This window comes from Meles meles, chromosome 4, assembly GCF_922984935.1.
Source record: "Meles meles chromosome 4, mMelMel3.1 paternal haplotype, whole genome shotgun sequence".
NCBI classification, from domain to species: domain Eukaryota; kingdom Metazoa; phylum Chordata; class Mammalia; order Carnivora; family Mustelidae; genus Meles; species Meles meles.
This window is the reverse complement of record NC_060069.1, coordinates 32,564,733-32,579,161: the sequence shown is the minus strand read 5'-3', so window position 1 is coordinate 32,579,161 and position 14,429 is coordinate 32,564,733. Positions and strand designations below refer to the sequence as shown.

At 38.0% G+C, this 14,429-nt stretch overlaps 1 protein-coding gene across 8 annotated transcripts in view; it reads left to right on the top strand.

Annotated features, from left to right (window-relative positions):
* GOLGA4 (golgin A4) overlaps nucleotides 1–14,429 on the top strand; it is a 119,669-nt gene that overhangs the window by 5,890 nt on the left and 99,350 nt on the right. For 6 of the 8 annotated variants that reach the window (XM_046003811.1, XM_046003810.1, XM_046003809.1 and 3 more), the window contains exon 2: nucleotides 10,570–10,659. The exons of the other annotated variants lie outside the window; for them this stretch is intronic. In XM_046003811.1, the coding sequence (XP_045859767.1) occupies nucleotides 10,570–10,659 (90 nt within the window). The remainder of the gene's footprint in view (nucleotides 1–10,569; nucleotides 10,660–14,429) is intronic. 8 annotated transcript variants of the gene reach the window in all.

The following is a 14,429-nucleotide window of genomic DNA, read 5'->3' as shown; positions in this document are numbered from 1 at the left end:
CCCTTGATTTTAGAAAATTCCTTTAGAAAATTTTCTTCTTTTAGTTCTTTGTTGTTGTTGTTTGTCCCCCCCCCCTTAAAAATCTTCTTAATCTTTCTGGACAAGTTCTTTGGGTATTCTTTTTCTTTTTTAAGATTTTATTTACTTACTTGAGAGAGAGAGAGTGTGTGAGAGAGAGAGCATAAGAGGGGAGGGGTTCAGAGGGAGAAGCAGACTCCCCGCCAAGCAGGGAGCCCTATGCTGAACTTGATCCGGGGACTCCAGGATCATGACCCAAGCCGAAGGCAGTCAGTCTCCAACCAACTGAGCCACCCAGGCGCCCAAGGGTATTCTGACTTTCTTTTTATATATTCCTTTTTTCCTGTTTGTTCTATTGTTTTGAGAGATTTCTTCAACTTTTATTATTAAATTTAATTATTTAATTATTAAATTTATTCTAGTAATCATGTACTTAACTTCTACAAATAATAACACTAGTAAGCATTTATTGAGTAATTATTATTAATCATGTACTTTTCCTGGTTGTATTGCATGATTTCCAAATTAAAACATGAAATAATATAACATATGATTTGTATTATTCCCATTTTCCAGATAAGAAATTGAGGCTGGGGCAGGTAAAGTAACTTGTCTCGGGTATACAGTTATTTAGTAGTAAATAACTGAGATGAGCTTAGGTAGTGTGTCTCAGAAGCCCATTTTTTTAACCACTGTGCTCATACATGTTGCTTTGTTTTACTTTTTAGTAGCAGCTTATAGTTGTTTAAAGAAACTAGAGCTTATCAAAACTGTGGTAAGATAAGCATTATATAGTACATATATATACATTTGTATTTAAGTTCTGTTTCTTGATTTATCTGATTTTTTGGGGGGTCAGTTACTACAGTCTTACTGGTCATCTTGTTTGTTTTGTTAAGAAAAATGTCTTGTGATTGCTAGTTGTTCACTTATATTTATGAAGTCCTGGTGGGTGGTTTATTTCGCTAGCTGACATGGGTTTTCTCTGCTCTTACGTGCCTCTCCCCTGTGTGGAGAGTGGTTAGGGAAGGGAACAATCGGAGGATCCCTCCTGCAGCCCAAACGAAGAACGTCTACCTACTTTGAAAGGTGACCATATATAATTGATCATGCACACATTCTTGAGAATGTAAGGGGACACTACTTTTTTTTTTTTTAAGATTTTATTTATTTATTTGACAAACAGAAATTATAAGTAGGCAGAGAGGCAGGCAGAGAGAGAGGAAGGGAAGCAGGCTCCCTGCTGAGCAGAGACCCCGATGCAGGGCTCGATCCCAGGACACTGGGATCATGACCCGAGCCGAAGACAGAGGCTTAACCCACTGAGCCACCCAGGCACCCCGGGGACACTACTTCTAATAATGATCTTGGAACATAAACTGGCATAAACTGGGTGGACTGAGGTTGCAGTGGGCAAACTCAGGTGTATTGTTACTCTGCTACTTCGTGGTACCAGCCACACAGCTGAAGATCTAACTCCTACAAGGTAGTTGCTCATATTTTGCAGTTACTTTTGTCTGGAAATATGTTTGTGTTGGAGGAGGCTGACCTCAAGTACCTGTTTGTCACATGAAGCTGCAGCCTCTTCAGCCTTCTGTACAGAATTGGAGTTACGGCTACTTTTGTCCTGATTTCTCTATCAATTTGAATCCTTTTGCCTTCAGTTCTTCAGAAATTTCTCATCTTTTTTTTTTTTTTAATTTTTATTTATTTGACAGATCACAAGTAGGCAGAGAGGGGAAGCAGGCTCCCCACCAAGTAGAGAGCCTGATTTGGGGCTTGATCCCAAGACCCCGAGATCATGACCTGAACCGAAGGCAGAGGCCTTAACCCACTGAGCCACCCAGGCGCCCCTCATTATCTTTTTACTGTTAATGTTCTCTGTTTTATTCTTGAGTTTTAGTTAATCTATGTTTTTCTACCCCCCCCCCCCCCTTTTTTTTAAACTTTTACTAAAGTGGGTTTTTAGGAGGGAGTGAGGTAAGCAATAGTATTAAGTCTACATTCTTATACTGGAAACCTATTCACCATGATGTATTTAAACATAAGTTCAGGGGCCCTTGGGTGGCCCAGTTGGTTAAGTGTCTGCCTTTAGCTCAGGTCTTGATCCCAGGGTCCTGGGTTTGGGACCCACATGGGGCTCTCTGCTCAGTGGGGAGCCTGCTTCTCCCTAACCCTCGGCTGTTGCCTCCCACCCCCGCTTGTGCTCTCTCACTCTTGCTCTGTTTCAATGAATAAATAAATAAAATCTTTAAAAATTTTTTTAAAGGATTTTATTTATATATTTGATAGAGAGTGAGAGAGAGCGCACAAGTAGGCAGAGAGCGGCCGGCAGAGGGAGAGGGAGAAGCACGCTCTCCGCCAAGCAGGGAGCCTGATGTGGGGCTGTCTGAGGATCCTGGGATCATGACCTGAGCTGAAGGCAGTGGCTTAACTGGTTGAGCCATCCAGGTGCCCCTACTTTTTTTGATTTTTAAAAAAGATTTTATTTACTCATTTGACAGAGAGAGAGCACAAGTAGAGGGAGCAACAAAGAGAGAGGGAGAAGCAGGCTCCCTGCTGAGCAGGGAATCTGAAGCAGGGCTCCATCCCATGAGATCATGACCTGAGCTGAAGGCAGAGCTTAATCAACTGAGTAACCCAGGCACTCCTAAAATATTTGACTTCAAAATTATAAATTCTTGGGGCACCTGTGTGGCTCCGTGGGTTAAGGCCTCTGCCTTCGGCTCAGGTCATGATCCCAGGGTCCTGGGATCGAGCCCCGAGTCGGGCTCTCTGTTCAGTGGAGAGCCTGCTTCCCCCACTCTCTCTGCCTGCTCTCAGCCTACTTGTGATCTCTCTCTCTCTGTCAAATAAATAAATAAAATCTTTAAAAAAATTATAAATTCTCAACAAGTATATATTCCTTAGATTGTAAAGACACTATCTGATTTTTCTATCTTACTTATTTTGTGGAATCACTTGGTTAAGTTAGCATATACCATGTGATTGGCCTTAAAATATGCTGTTAACAGTAGTTAGTGTCTGAATGTTGAGAATATCAGTCCACTTATTCATTATCAACTATTGGATGAGATTTAAGATGAGAAATAGATGATCTTTTAATCTGTATGTCATGTTTTAAATTTTATTGGGTATCTTGTTTTGAACAAATGACTTTTTTTTAGAGGATTTTATGTATTTATTTAATTGACAGAGACATAGTGGGAGAGGGAGCACAAGCAGGGGGAGTGGGAGAGGGAGAAGCAGGCTTCTCACTGAGCAGGGGAGCCGATGCCAGACCTGATCCCAGGACCCAGGGATCATGACCTGAGCTGAACGCAGGTGCTTAATGACTGAGCCACCTAAATACTATGATTTTAATTAAAAATTTTCTTTTATTTTTATCAAAGTGATATGTTACATTATTTTAAAAGGTGAAGTACTACTGAAAGGATATTATGCAAAAAAAAACCATTGTCTGCTCCAACCCTCCAGGCCTGTTCTCCATATTCTCAACATTTTGTTTGCCCAGATATTTGACTTCATATTTCTAATAATAAACTATTGTTGCTTTGCTGTTTGTTGAGTTGTACATCATAAACCTTATCTACTGGTTTCCTGCCAAAGTAGATGATTTTGGGAAGCATTGCTCCATTGTTTTCTATTTGCAGTGTTGCTATTAAGATGTCCGTTGTCATTCTGCTGCTTTTTTCTTTCTGGAGACTTTAAGATCTACCCTTTATGGCTTGTTGTCTGAAATTTCATGGTAAATATGCCTGTGTGTGGATTTCTTTATGTATTGTGCTGGACACTCAGTGGGCATTGTATGGTGCCACTCCTGTGCTTAAATTCTTGGAAACTTTTACATATTGTTTCTTTGATAATTCTCTCCCCTTTGTTTTTTCTCTTCTCTCCTTAGCTGCATTTTGGTGGCTTTTGTGCTTTCAGGATAGATTCTCTTTTTCTTTTTTTTACCATTTATATTCCATTTTGGGTTTGTTGTTGTTGTTGTGTTTTAGGTTTTGTTTTGCTCTACTTTTGAGAGATTTCTTCAAGTTATTTAACTCTGAAATTGAATTTTGGATTTTGGCTATCTTATTTTAAAATCTCGAAGGGCTGTTTCTTCCTGTCTTTTCCTTTATCATAGCATTGTTCTTGTTATACAGATACAATGTTTTTTATCTCTCAGAATAATGATGGTTTTTTTTTAAGTTTTCTTTTAATCTTTACTGTTTTTTTTCCTGGTTCTTGTGTTTTTGTCTCACTTTTTTACTTTGGAAACTTTATTGGGTGCTCTGGGCTTTCCATTCATATTTAAGGGTGAGGCACTAAAAATCTGATGCTATTTGGAAGTAGCATGTGATAGAGACACTGGGGTTCTCTGCTGGGTTATTATTGGGGAAAATATCTTCACGCTGGTAACCACAGGTCTGGAGGTCATTTGGTTTCTCCAGAGAAGCCCGGTGTTGTTTTCAGAAAGGTGAGAGGGTTATAAACCAAGCTGCCAACCTTCTGGAAGCAGGGCTGATTCACTGCAGGTACCACTTAATTCCACTAATGTTAGTCATATACTTTGCCCTTTGTTCCTCTCTTACTGTGCTTGGTTTTGCCCAGTTTGGAGCCTAATTGGCTCCCAAAAATAAACCTCTGGTTCTTCAGGGGCTCTGTAAGGTAGGACAGGGATCTGGGGATCCTTCAACCAGTCTTCTGTTTTTGGTCTTGTCTCTTCTTGCATCTTGTGTTAAACTTTTGCTTTAAGTCCTAAGTCTTTTCATGGTTCTGGGGATGAAAATAGGCTTGCTTCTCATCACTGTTCTCTTTTGTAGCTCCTTGGGGTTGTGGTGTTCTCAATTGTGTTAAATCCTTTGCTGTTCTTTCATTTATACCAATCTTCTGAACATTGGTTGACATTTCTCCCCCCCCCCTTTTTTTTCAAAGATTTTATTTATTTGAGAGAGAGGAGAGAGAGAGGAAATGAATAAGCAGTGGGGTCGGGCAGAGGGAGAGGGACAAGCAGTCTCCTGGTGAGTAGGGAGCACAATGTTAGGCTCCATCCCAGGACTCTGGGATTATGACCTGAGCCTAAGGTAGCCGCTTAATCTACTGAGCCACCCAGGCGCCCCTATGTTCAGTTTCCTTTTATCTTAAAAAAATTTTTTTGGAGAATTTATTTATTTGAGAGAGCAAAAGAGCATGCAGAAGTGAGGGGGGAGGGGCAGAGGAAGGAGGAGAAGCAGGCTCCCCTTGAGTGGGGAGCCAGATGTGGGGCTTAATCCCAGGGCTTTAGGATCATGACTAGAGCCAAAGGCAGACGCTTAAGTGACTGAGCCACCCAGGTACCCCTCCTTTTATCTTTAAAAACGAGAATTAGTTAGGGGTGCCTGGGTGGCTCAGTGGGTTAAACCTCTGCCTTTGGCTCGGGTCATGGTCTCAGGGTCCTGGGATCTAGCCCTGCATCAGGCTCTGGGTTCAACAGGGAACCTGCTTCTCCCTCTCCCTCTCCCTCTCCCTCTGCCTGCCTCTCTGCCTACTTGTGATCTCTCTCTGTCAAATAAATAAATAAAATCTTAAAAAAATTCAGAAAAGAAAAATTCATTAAAAAAAAACTAGAATTAGTTAATTGATTTCAGAAAGTTATAGATTCAAAATGGTTACAACTCATTGTATCTCCAGAGCCCTTCAAGTATCAATGAGGTGTAACCATTTTGAATCTATAATTTTATTTTATTTTATTTTTTTTGAATCTATAATTTTAGATAGATATCTATATCTCTGCCTATCTCTATTTTATATCTATGTTTTTCTAAATCTAACAATTCATCTATCTTGAGTAATTCTTTCCATGAAAACTCCCAGATTGTAGAGCCCCTAATGAGTAAACTTTGGTTAACATAGTTTTGACTTTGATATAGAATTTTTCAGTAATACAAAAATCCAGAATTTGTGTTTTTGTTATCTTTAGAGTGTGGTATTCAGCTAGGATTAATGCTTTTTAATTTTAATTTTTTAAGATAACTAAAATATAGCAGTATGTTTGATGTAGTCTAGATTTTAGAGTTAGTGGCTGTCTTTATGTACATTGTTCTTACAAGGACAACATGGTATGGTGAAAGCAGTTAAGAGAATTGTGGAGTCTTTTAGTGGGTTGAGATCAGCTTTTTTTTTTTTTTTAAGTAAACTCTACACCATGCATGGGACTTGAACTCAACCCTGAGATTAAGCCAGTCAGGCTCCCCCTGGCTTTTTTTTTTTTTTTTTTTTTAAATGAAAGAATAAACTTGGTCAGGAAATATGACACTTTCTGTCATAAAGTTTAAGGTTCCGTAAGACTTTTGTCTTAGAGGTGTCTGTATATAAAATGGGTGCTTTATTTTGTCTTTACACTCTGGGTCCCAGTGGAAGAAAACCTGAGAAACAGTGATCTAAAGAATACCAGGGAAGTGGATGAGGGAATCGGAAGACCTGTGTCCTAACGCATAACACAGATCTTGTATACAACCTGGGCAAGCTACACAAGTATTCTGACCCTCTTATTTTCTCATCAGAGATCAGAAATTGGGGATGATAATATCTGTCCTGCTTAACTTTCAGATTGGTTGTGAGGATCAAAAGAGATACAGTATTTAAAAATACTTGTTGGGGGACACCTGGGTGGCTCAATTGGTTAAGCGGCTGCCTCCGGCTCAGGTCATGATCCCAGCGTCCTGGAATCGAGTCCCACATCCGGCTCCCTGCTTGGTGGGGAGCCTGCTTCTCCCTCTGCCTCTGCCTGCCACTCTGTCTGCCTGTGCTCACTCGTGCTCTCTCTCTCTCTCTGACGAATTAAAAAAAAAAAAAATCTAAAAATAAAAAATAATAATTAAAAAAATTAAAAAAAAATATTTGTTGGGGCACCTAGCTGACGCAGTTGGTAAAGTATGCAACTCTTGATCTCAGGGTTGTGAGTTCAAGCCATCGGGTGTGGAGCCTACAAATAAATAAATAAATAAATAAAATATATTTATAATTTTAGAGTTCTTATTTATTGAACAGGGCCTCCTAAGGTGCTGGGTGTTGCATTTGCCGTGAAAGATAGATGTAGTCTCTGTACCGAAGGATTGAGAGACAAGTACTCCTAGTATGAGTGAAGTGTGTGCATGGTACTGTGGCTGCACAGAGGAAAGCAATTCTGGAGAGAGTCAGGGTGACATCTGAACAGGTTCTTGATGGGTAATGAAAGGGGTAAGCCACTCAAGGCTTCTTTTTCCCAGAAGTGACTGTATACAGTTTCTGATGTTGCATAACAAATTACTACACTCTTAGTAACCTAAGAGTAGCCTAATAACCCAATTGTTACTTCATAGTCTGTAGGTCAGAAGTCTGGCATGGACGACTGGCTTCTTTGTTAAGAGTTTCACAAGGTATATTGGGGAGGGTATGTGCTGTGGTGAGTGCTGTGAAGTGTGTAAGCCTGATGATTCACAGACCTGTACCCCTGGGGCTACTAATACATTATATGTTAGTAAAAAATGAAAAATTTTAAAAAGTTTCACAAGGTGTCATTTAGACTATATTCTTCTTTTTTTCTTTAAAGGTGTATTTATTTGAGAGAGAGCGAGCATAGGTAGGGGGCAGGGCAGAGGGAGAGGGAGAAGCTAGCTTCCCGCTGAGCTGGGAGCCTGACATGGGGCTCAGTCCCAGGACCCTGGGATCATGACCTGAGCCAAAGGCAAACACTTAACCAACTGAGCCACCCAGGTGCCCCCAGACTAAGTTCTTAACTGGAGTTTAGGGTTTTCTTCTGTACTCATGTGGCTGTACTAGAATTTAGTCCTCTGTGGTTATAGGACTGAAGTCTTTATTTCTTCCTGGATGTTGAAGAAGGATCTAGAGGCTACCTGCATTTCCTTGTCACTTGGCCCTCATAGGCATTTGGTTTTCTTTCAGCACAGCAGGGGTGCATTTCTCTGCCTTCTGCCTCTGCCTTTGCACTCTAGACTCTTATATGAAGAGCTTTTGTGATTAGGTAGACTCATCCAGGTAATCTTTTGATTGACTCAAAGACTACTGATTAGAAATCTTAAATATGCCTGTAGAAATCCCTTTTACTATGTAATGTGTGATAGTCAGGGGAGTGATCTCATCATATTCACAGGGTGAGGGTCAATTGGGGTCATCTTAGAATTCTCCTACCATAGTGACTAATACGGTTTTTCCTATACTGAAATTGAGGCCAGTGGTTAGTTTCTAATTTTTTCATGGGCAATAAAGATATTAATTGTGACAGATAGCTTAGAAACCTGTCTAGATTTCTCTTGGCTATGAGAATTAATTAGACCAAGTTTAGTGTGGTAGAATCTAAATCCCTTTATATTTTGAATTGAGGATAGCCTATTAAAGATCCAGGGCCTTCCAATAAATGATCAAGTACAGTTGTTTTTTTATGCATGTTTTATATTTTACAATCATATGTAATATATGTGATCCTTACTTCTGCAACTCCAGGGCAAGACCTATCAGTCATCAGTCCAAACTTGCCAGGTGGCACTACTTTTCTGAAGATACTGTGTTTTATGACCTACCTATTCTTCAACTTCGCACACTCCAACATTTGATTTTGCTAGTTAATCCAGAGCTGATGGGCTCCTCAGTTGCTGATTAGGCTTGCATGAAAGCCAAAGTGTAAAGATTGTAAATATTTAAAGTGGGGATATATTTTTCAAGTGATTGGATGATCACTGTCTAAAAGTAGCCCTTTCCTGGTATCTGGAAAGCTGAATCAATAATTCCTCTGCACAGCTGCATAAAGCTTTGTCTCTGTGCTCACCAGATGATGAACTTTAAAATTGTGTCTATTTTCTCACATCCCTTATTTGTGACTCAGAGTCTCATGTGGGTATATTTGTTGGTGGAGCTCAGGTCACCTGCCCTAGATGAGAGGGATAGTGAGTTAGTCAGTTTTCTGAGCTATAACTTAGGGAGTTACAAGAGCTGTTTAGAAAAAAAAAAGGTTATTAAATTTTTGTCATTATTTTGTTGATATTTTCCTCCTTCCCTCCAATTAAACTGTTCCTTTTGATTTCTGGTTTTGACAGAAAAATCTCTTTCCTACTCAGTGATTGTAGAAATAAACTCTCATATCTTCTTTTATATTTCAATTTTTAAAAATCATGAGTTAAATAGGTAATGGGGATTAAGGAGTGCACTTGTGATGAGCACTGGGTGATATACCTGAAACTAATACTACGCTGTATGTTCACTAACTGGAATTTATTTATTTATTTATTTTTTCACTAACTGGAATTTAAATAAACATTTAAAAAATTAAATCTTTAATACAGCTTGAGTATGAAGTGAGCATCTAGTTGGTGTCTCTACCCCTATATGGAGGCCATTTGTCCCAATACTGCTTATGAAACATCTATTTTAATTTAGAATGTTGTACTTATTGTAAAATAAATATGTTTATATGTGTATGTATGTATGTGAATGTGTGTACACTCTTCCTGATGACCTCTCTGTTCCAATCTAGCCACAATAGTATGTGCTCACATTCATTCACTCATTTACTTAGCAAGTATTTATTAAATGCCTTTTATTGATGTAGAGCTTTGCAGACTACAAAAGAGTAAGATATCAAGACTTATTTCTATGTGTAGATGAGTTCAGATCTATTTTATTATGGGTGAGGGAGAGTCTTAAAGTTTTGGCTTTATACTTTTAGGACTTTTTTTTAGTTTGCATTAGAGTAGACTTCAACCTGGTTTACATTTTGGGCCCTTTTTCCTGAGGACTTTTGTGAAAATTATAGGAGTCAGGCTCTCATTTACAGACCTAAATGGATTGGCATCTTAGGATCCAGCTGTGGTGTGCCAAGTAGACTTAAAGCAAGGCCCTTGACTAGAGAGGTATTTACTTGTGCATTACATAGTATTGAATATTAGAGCTGAAAGACACTTTATTTTTAAAAATTTTAAAAGATTTTATTTATTCATTTGAGAGAGAGAGAGCTAGAGCACAAGCAGGGGGAGAGGCAGAGGGAAAGGGAGAAGCAGACTCAGGGAGCCCTCCCTGCATGGGGCTAGATCCCAGGACCCGGAGATCATGACCTGCGCCAAAGGCAGACACTTAACCATCTGAGCCACCCAGGCACCCCTGGAAGGCAATTTAAAGGTTGAATTGACAACCTTATTTTTTTTCATGAACTTTGAATTTTGGAATAATTTTGATTTATAAGCAAGTTGCCAAAATCGTACAAAGAGTTTTCATATACTCCTCAGCTGGTTTCACTTTCCCCTAATGTTATCATCTTGGGTTAATATCACAACCTTATTTTATGTATGAGGACACATAGCCCTCAGAAAGTTAGTTTAGCTAAGCTCACAGTTCTGGTTAGTGGTAGAGTCAGACCAAGGACCCATAGGCAGCCTAGGTCTTCTAATTGGTTGTTTTAGGTATTGTTTGCTTTTTCATGTGTTTGTTTTTTTCCTTTCTTTTCATGGGGTTCTTTGGGCATGAATTGAGAGAAAGACTACACAATATATAGTCCCATGTAGTCTTTCTAATTTGTGCAATAATTTATTAATCTAGGCTCCTTCCAATTCTTCAACACCAACAAGAACCAGGAGCAGGACATCTTCATTTACAGAGCAACTTGATGAAGGTACACCCAATAGAGAGGTATGTTTGGAATTTATTCTTTAATAAACCTCTTACAAGAAGCTTATTAATCTAAAATGCAGGCTACTGTTGATAACAAAATGGAAAATTATTTTGACAGGTCAATTTTTAATTGCTAGGTATTTTTATTAATAACATAATTATTGTTGCTTTGTAAATAGTAGTTTTGCTTTTATGTTTTCTTTGAGAATCTCAATTTGAAAGGACAATATGCTCTGTCTTTAATATTTGAGGTTGATAATAATTTGTTTAACAAGCATGATATAGGGAAAAGTTCTGTATTTTCAAGCTGTTGATTAGCATCTGAACTTAACTGATTTTATGTGACTTGCAGCTAGGCCCATAACTCAGATTAGGTTTTTTTCCATCATCTTTTTCTGTAAACTGTGATACAGGTTCAGAAGAGAGTAAAACAAAAATGTACAAATCACAGAATTATTATGAAGGAACCCTCCCATAACCGCCACTGAGGTTCCAGAAGGGACACTGCCAACATTGTAGCGCTGCCTTCTTCTCCCCAAAAAGATTATTATCATCCTGACCTTTTGGTATTTCTTTCCTTTTTTTAATAATACCATTTCAGTATGCTTTCTGTTGTAAACATTAGCTATTTACATTATTTACAGTTTGGGGTTATAAATTAGGCTGCTATGAACGTCATTATATGTTTCTTTTGGTCTACATGTACCTGCATTTCTTTTAGTTTGTACCTAGCACTGGAACACTGGGTCAAAAGGTATGTAGAATTTTAGCACTTAGAAGATAAGGCCCATTGTTTTTCAGAATAGTTGTAGAACTTTACCTTGCCCCCAGGAGTTTCTGAAAGTTGTTGGTGCTCTTCATTCTTGCTAGTCTTTTTAATTTCAGCCATTCTCATGGGTGTGTAGTGTTCTCTTATTGTAGCTTTAAGTCACATTTCTCTGATGACTAATGAGGTTGAGCACTTTTCATCTGTGTATTGGCCATTTGATATCTTTTTTTGGGAAGTGCTTCTTTATGTGTTTTGCTCATTTTTCTCTTGGTTTGTCTTATTGATTTGTGGTTCTTTTTTATATATTGTGGATGGTTTTTTTTTTTTTTTAAATGAGGCATAATTGGCATATAACATTAATTTCATGTGTACAATGTAGTGATTTGATATTTGAAAACACTGAAATGATCACAAGTCTAGTTACCATTCATCACCATACATAGTTACACATTTTTTTTCTTGTAATGAGAAGTTTTTTTTCAGGGTTTTGATGTTTCTTCTTCTTACTATACTTAGTATATTGGTTGATTTTATAGTATATTGGTTGATACACAATACAGTTGAAATCCTGAAAATAACATTGATTGCTACTATTGCTTTTTAATTTTTTGTATATCTTTAAACCTTTTTATTTATGTAAGCAATCTCTACACCCAGCGTGGGGCTTGAACTCACGATCCTGAGTCCCATGTTCTTCTGAGTGAGCCAGCCAGGAATCCCTACTATGCTTTTTAAAAAATACTTATTTCATCAAGGATGCTTTAAAACATTTTATATGACTATATCTTTACAAAATAATCCTTTTTGAAAGGGATGATTTGAATATTCTTTAACAATAGGCTTAAGTAAGCTGAAGGTTATTTTTTTATTTCTTCCCAGATTCCCAAATTTCAGTCCTAAAGATTCTGTGCTTCCTAGATTTCACTTAAAAAGTGGTTTCTGAGTGAAAGAGCAGCATCATCCCTTCATCTCCTTGCTTTTAAGTGTTTTCTGACAACTCTGAAAGCTATTTTTGACCAATGTAATGGTCAATTCAGTTTATTTTTACAAAATTTAAGGACTTTCTAATTTTATAATTAAGTTATTGATTAAATGGGCATTATGTAATTACCTTCTTAGTCATCTTCCCACTCCCTGAATTTTTAATTTTGTTAAATCTCTGATATAGAAGATCCCAACTTTCTGGTATAATGTTTCTTTTTAGCAAAATGTGGAAGTTTAACTCAAAATATAAGTATTTGTCCATCTCTCCTGTAGATACAGTAGTCTTTGTTATCAAGAATGCTTCAGAAGTAGATGGTTTCATTTACACAATTTCCTGGATAATTAAAGGTTTTATATACCTCCTAATACGTCTATTTTCCTGTGTTGGTAAATATTATATGTAAATCTAAACAAGTCTGTCTTTGGTTGCAGGCTTCCTTACAAGGGTATAAAAAAATCACCTCTATGATTCAGACATTGAAGGCAAAGGAGAACAGACTGATCTGCACTGACCCTAAAGTCTACAGAGCTCTGGCACTCTCTCATCCTTGCAAATGGCATGTTGATCATCCTCTTTCTTCCAGTGATCTTGGGCATAGCCTTGTTATCTTCAGCATAGAGCTCCTTTCCCTTTTAGTTGCTTGAGATGAATCTTTTTTGCCCCTCTAGAGCTGGATGCTTTAGAGCAGTAGAGAATGTAGGATCATTGAAAGGCTGACTAGGGCAGATGAAGCTACCATAGCCTCCTGCCCTCTGTTCCACTGTGATGATGTTTTTTAATTGAGATTAAATTCCTGTAACATAACATTTACAATTTCAAAGTAGTATTTAATATATTCACAGTGTTGTACATTCATCACATCTCTCTAGTTCTGTGACATTTTCATTATCCCCAAAAAAGCCCCCGTACTCATTAAGCAGTTACTCCCCATGCTCCCTCTCCTCCAGCCCCAGGTGACCACTGATATACTTACTACCTCTATGGATTCACTTATTCTGGATATTTTGTATAAATGGAAATATATAATTTGTGTTTGGCTCTTTTAGCATAATGTTTTGAAGGTTTACCTATGTTGTAGCATGTTTCATACTTCATTCCTTTTTGTAGCTGAATCTAATGATTTTTCTAAGAGCATGAATATATGTTTATGTAATTTGTTTGGTGTAAGACCTGGTATAGACTACTGAGAAGAGGATGGTTTTTGCAGTTGTCTGGATCAGTCTGGCTGACGGACCTTTGAAAGTTAACTTTTCAGCAACTCAGGTTTTCTCTTTGTAAATGGAAATAATAATACATGTTTTGTGGGGGTTTACCAGTGTGTAAATCTCCTGGCATGCTGGTTTGCACATAGTAGGTGCTCATTAAGTTGTTCCTGGGGGCAACCATGGAAAATGGGAAGGCCTGCCCAGCTTGCTTTGCTGAGGTCCCTGGACCTGAAGGGAGGGAAATAGATGGACTATTATGTGGACTAAGATCCTAGGGATGTTATCTGTCTATCTCTTTACCTGCTGAACTTTTGAAAGAATGATTGACATCTTCACTTACCCTGCTCTCTAATTTGCTGTCTTTTGGACACACTTCCTCATAGTTTAGGCATGTCCATTCTTATCCACATCCTAGGGACTTGTCTATACAACATTTTTGTATTGTTTTAAGATTAAATTCCAGAAATCAGTTTATTTTCTTAGAATCCTTTCTTTGTTCTGCTAAAAAAATGATGCATAGAAATAAATAGTTGTGGTTAATTGATGGATTGTTTCTGTTTAGTAGAGTGTGTTCATAAATACCTTATGGTTTTTTGCTTCTTTGCTTCCCTACGTGCAGAGAGACAGCCTGGAACAGTGGAGGGATCACAGAACATCATCCCTTACTTGCTCTGTGACTTTGGACATAACTGCTTGTAACTTTGTAGAACCTCAGCTTTCTCGTCTTTAGAATTGTGTTATAATGAATATTTTGTTAAATCTCTGATATAGAAGATCCCAACTTTCTGTTTTAAATGATATAATGTTTCTTTTTAGCAAAATGTGGAAG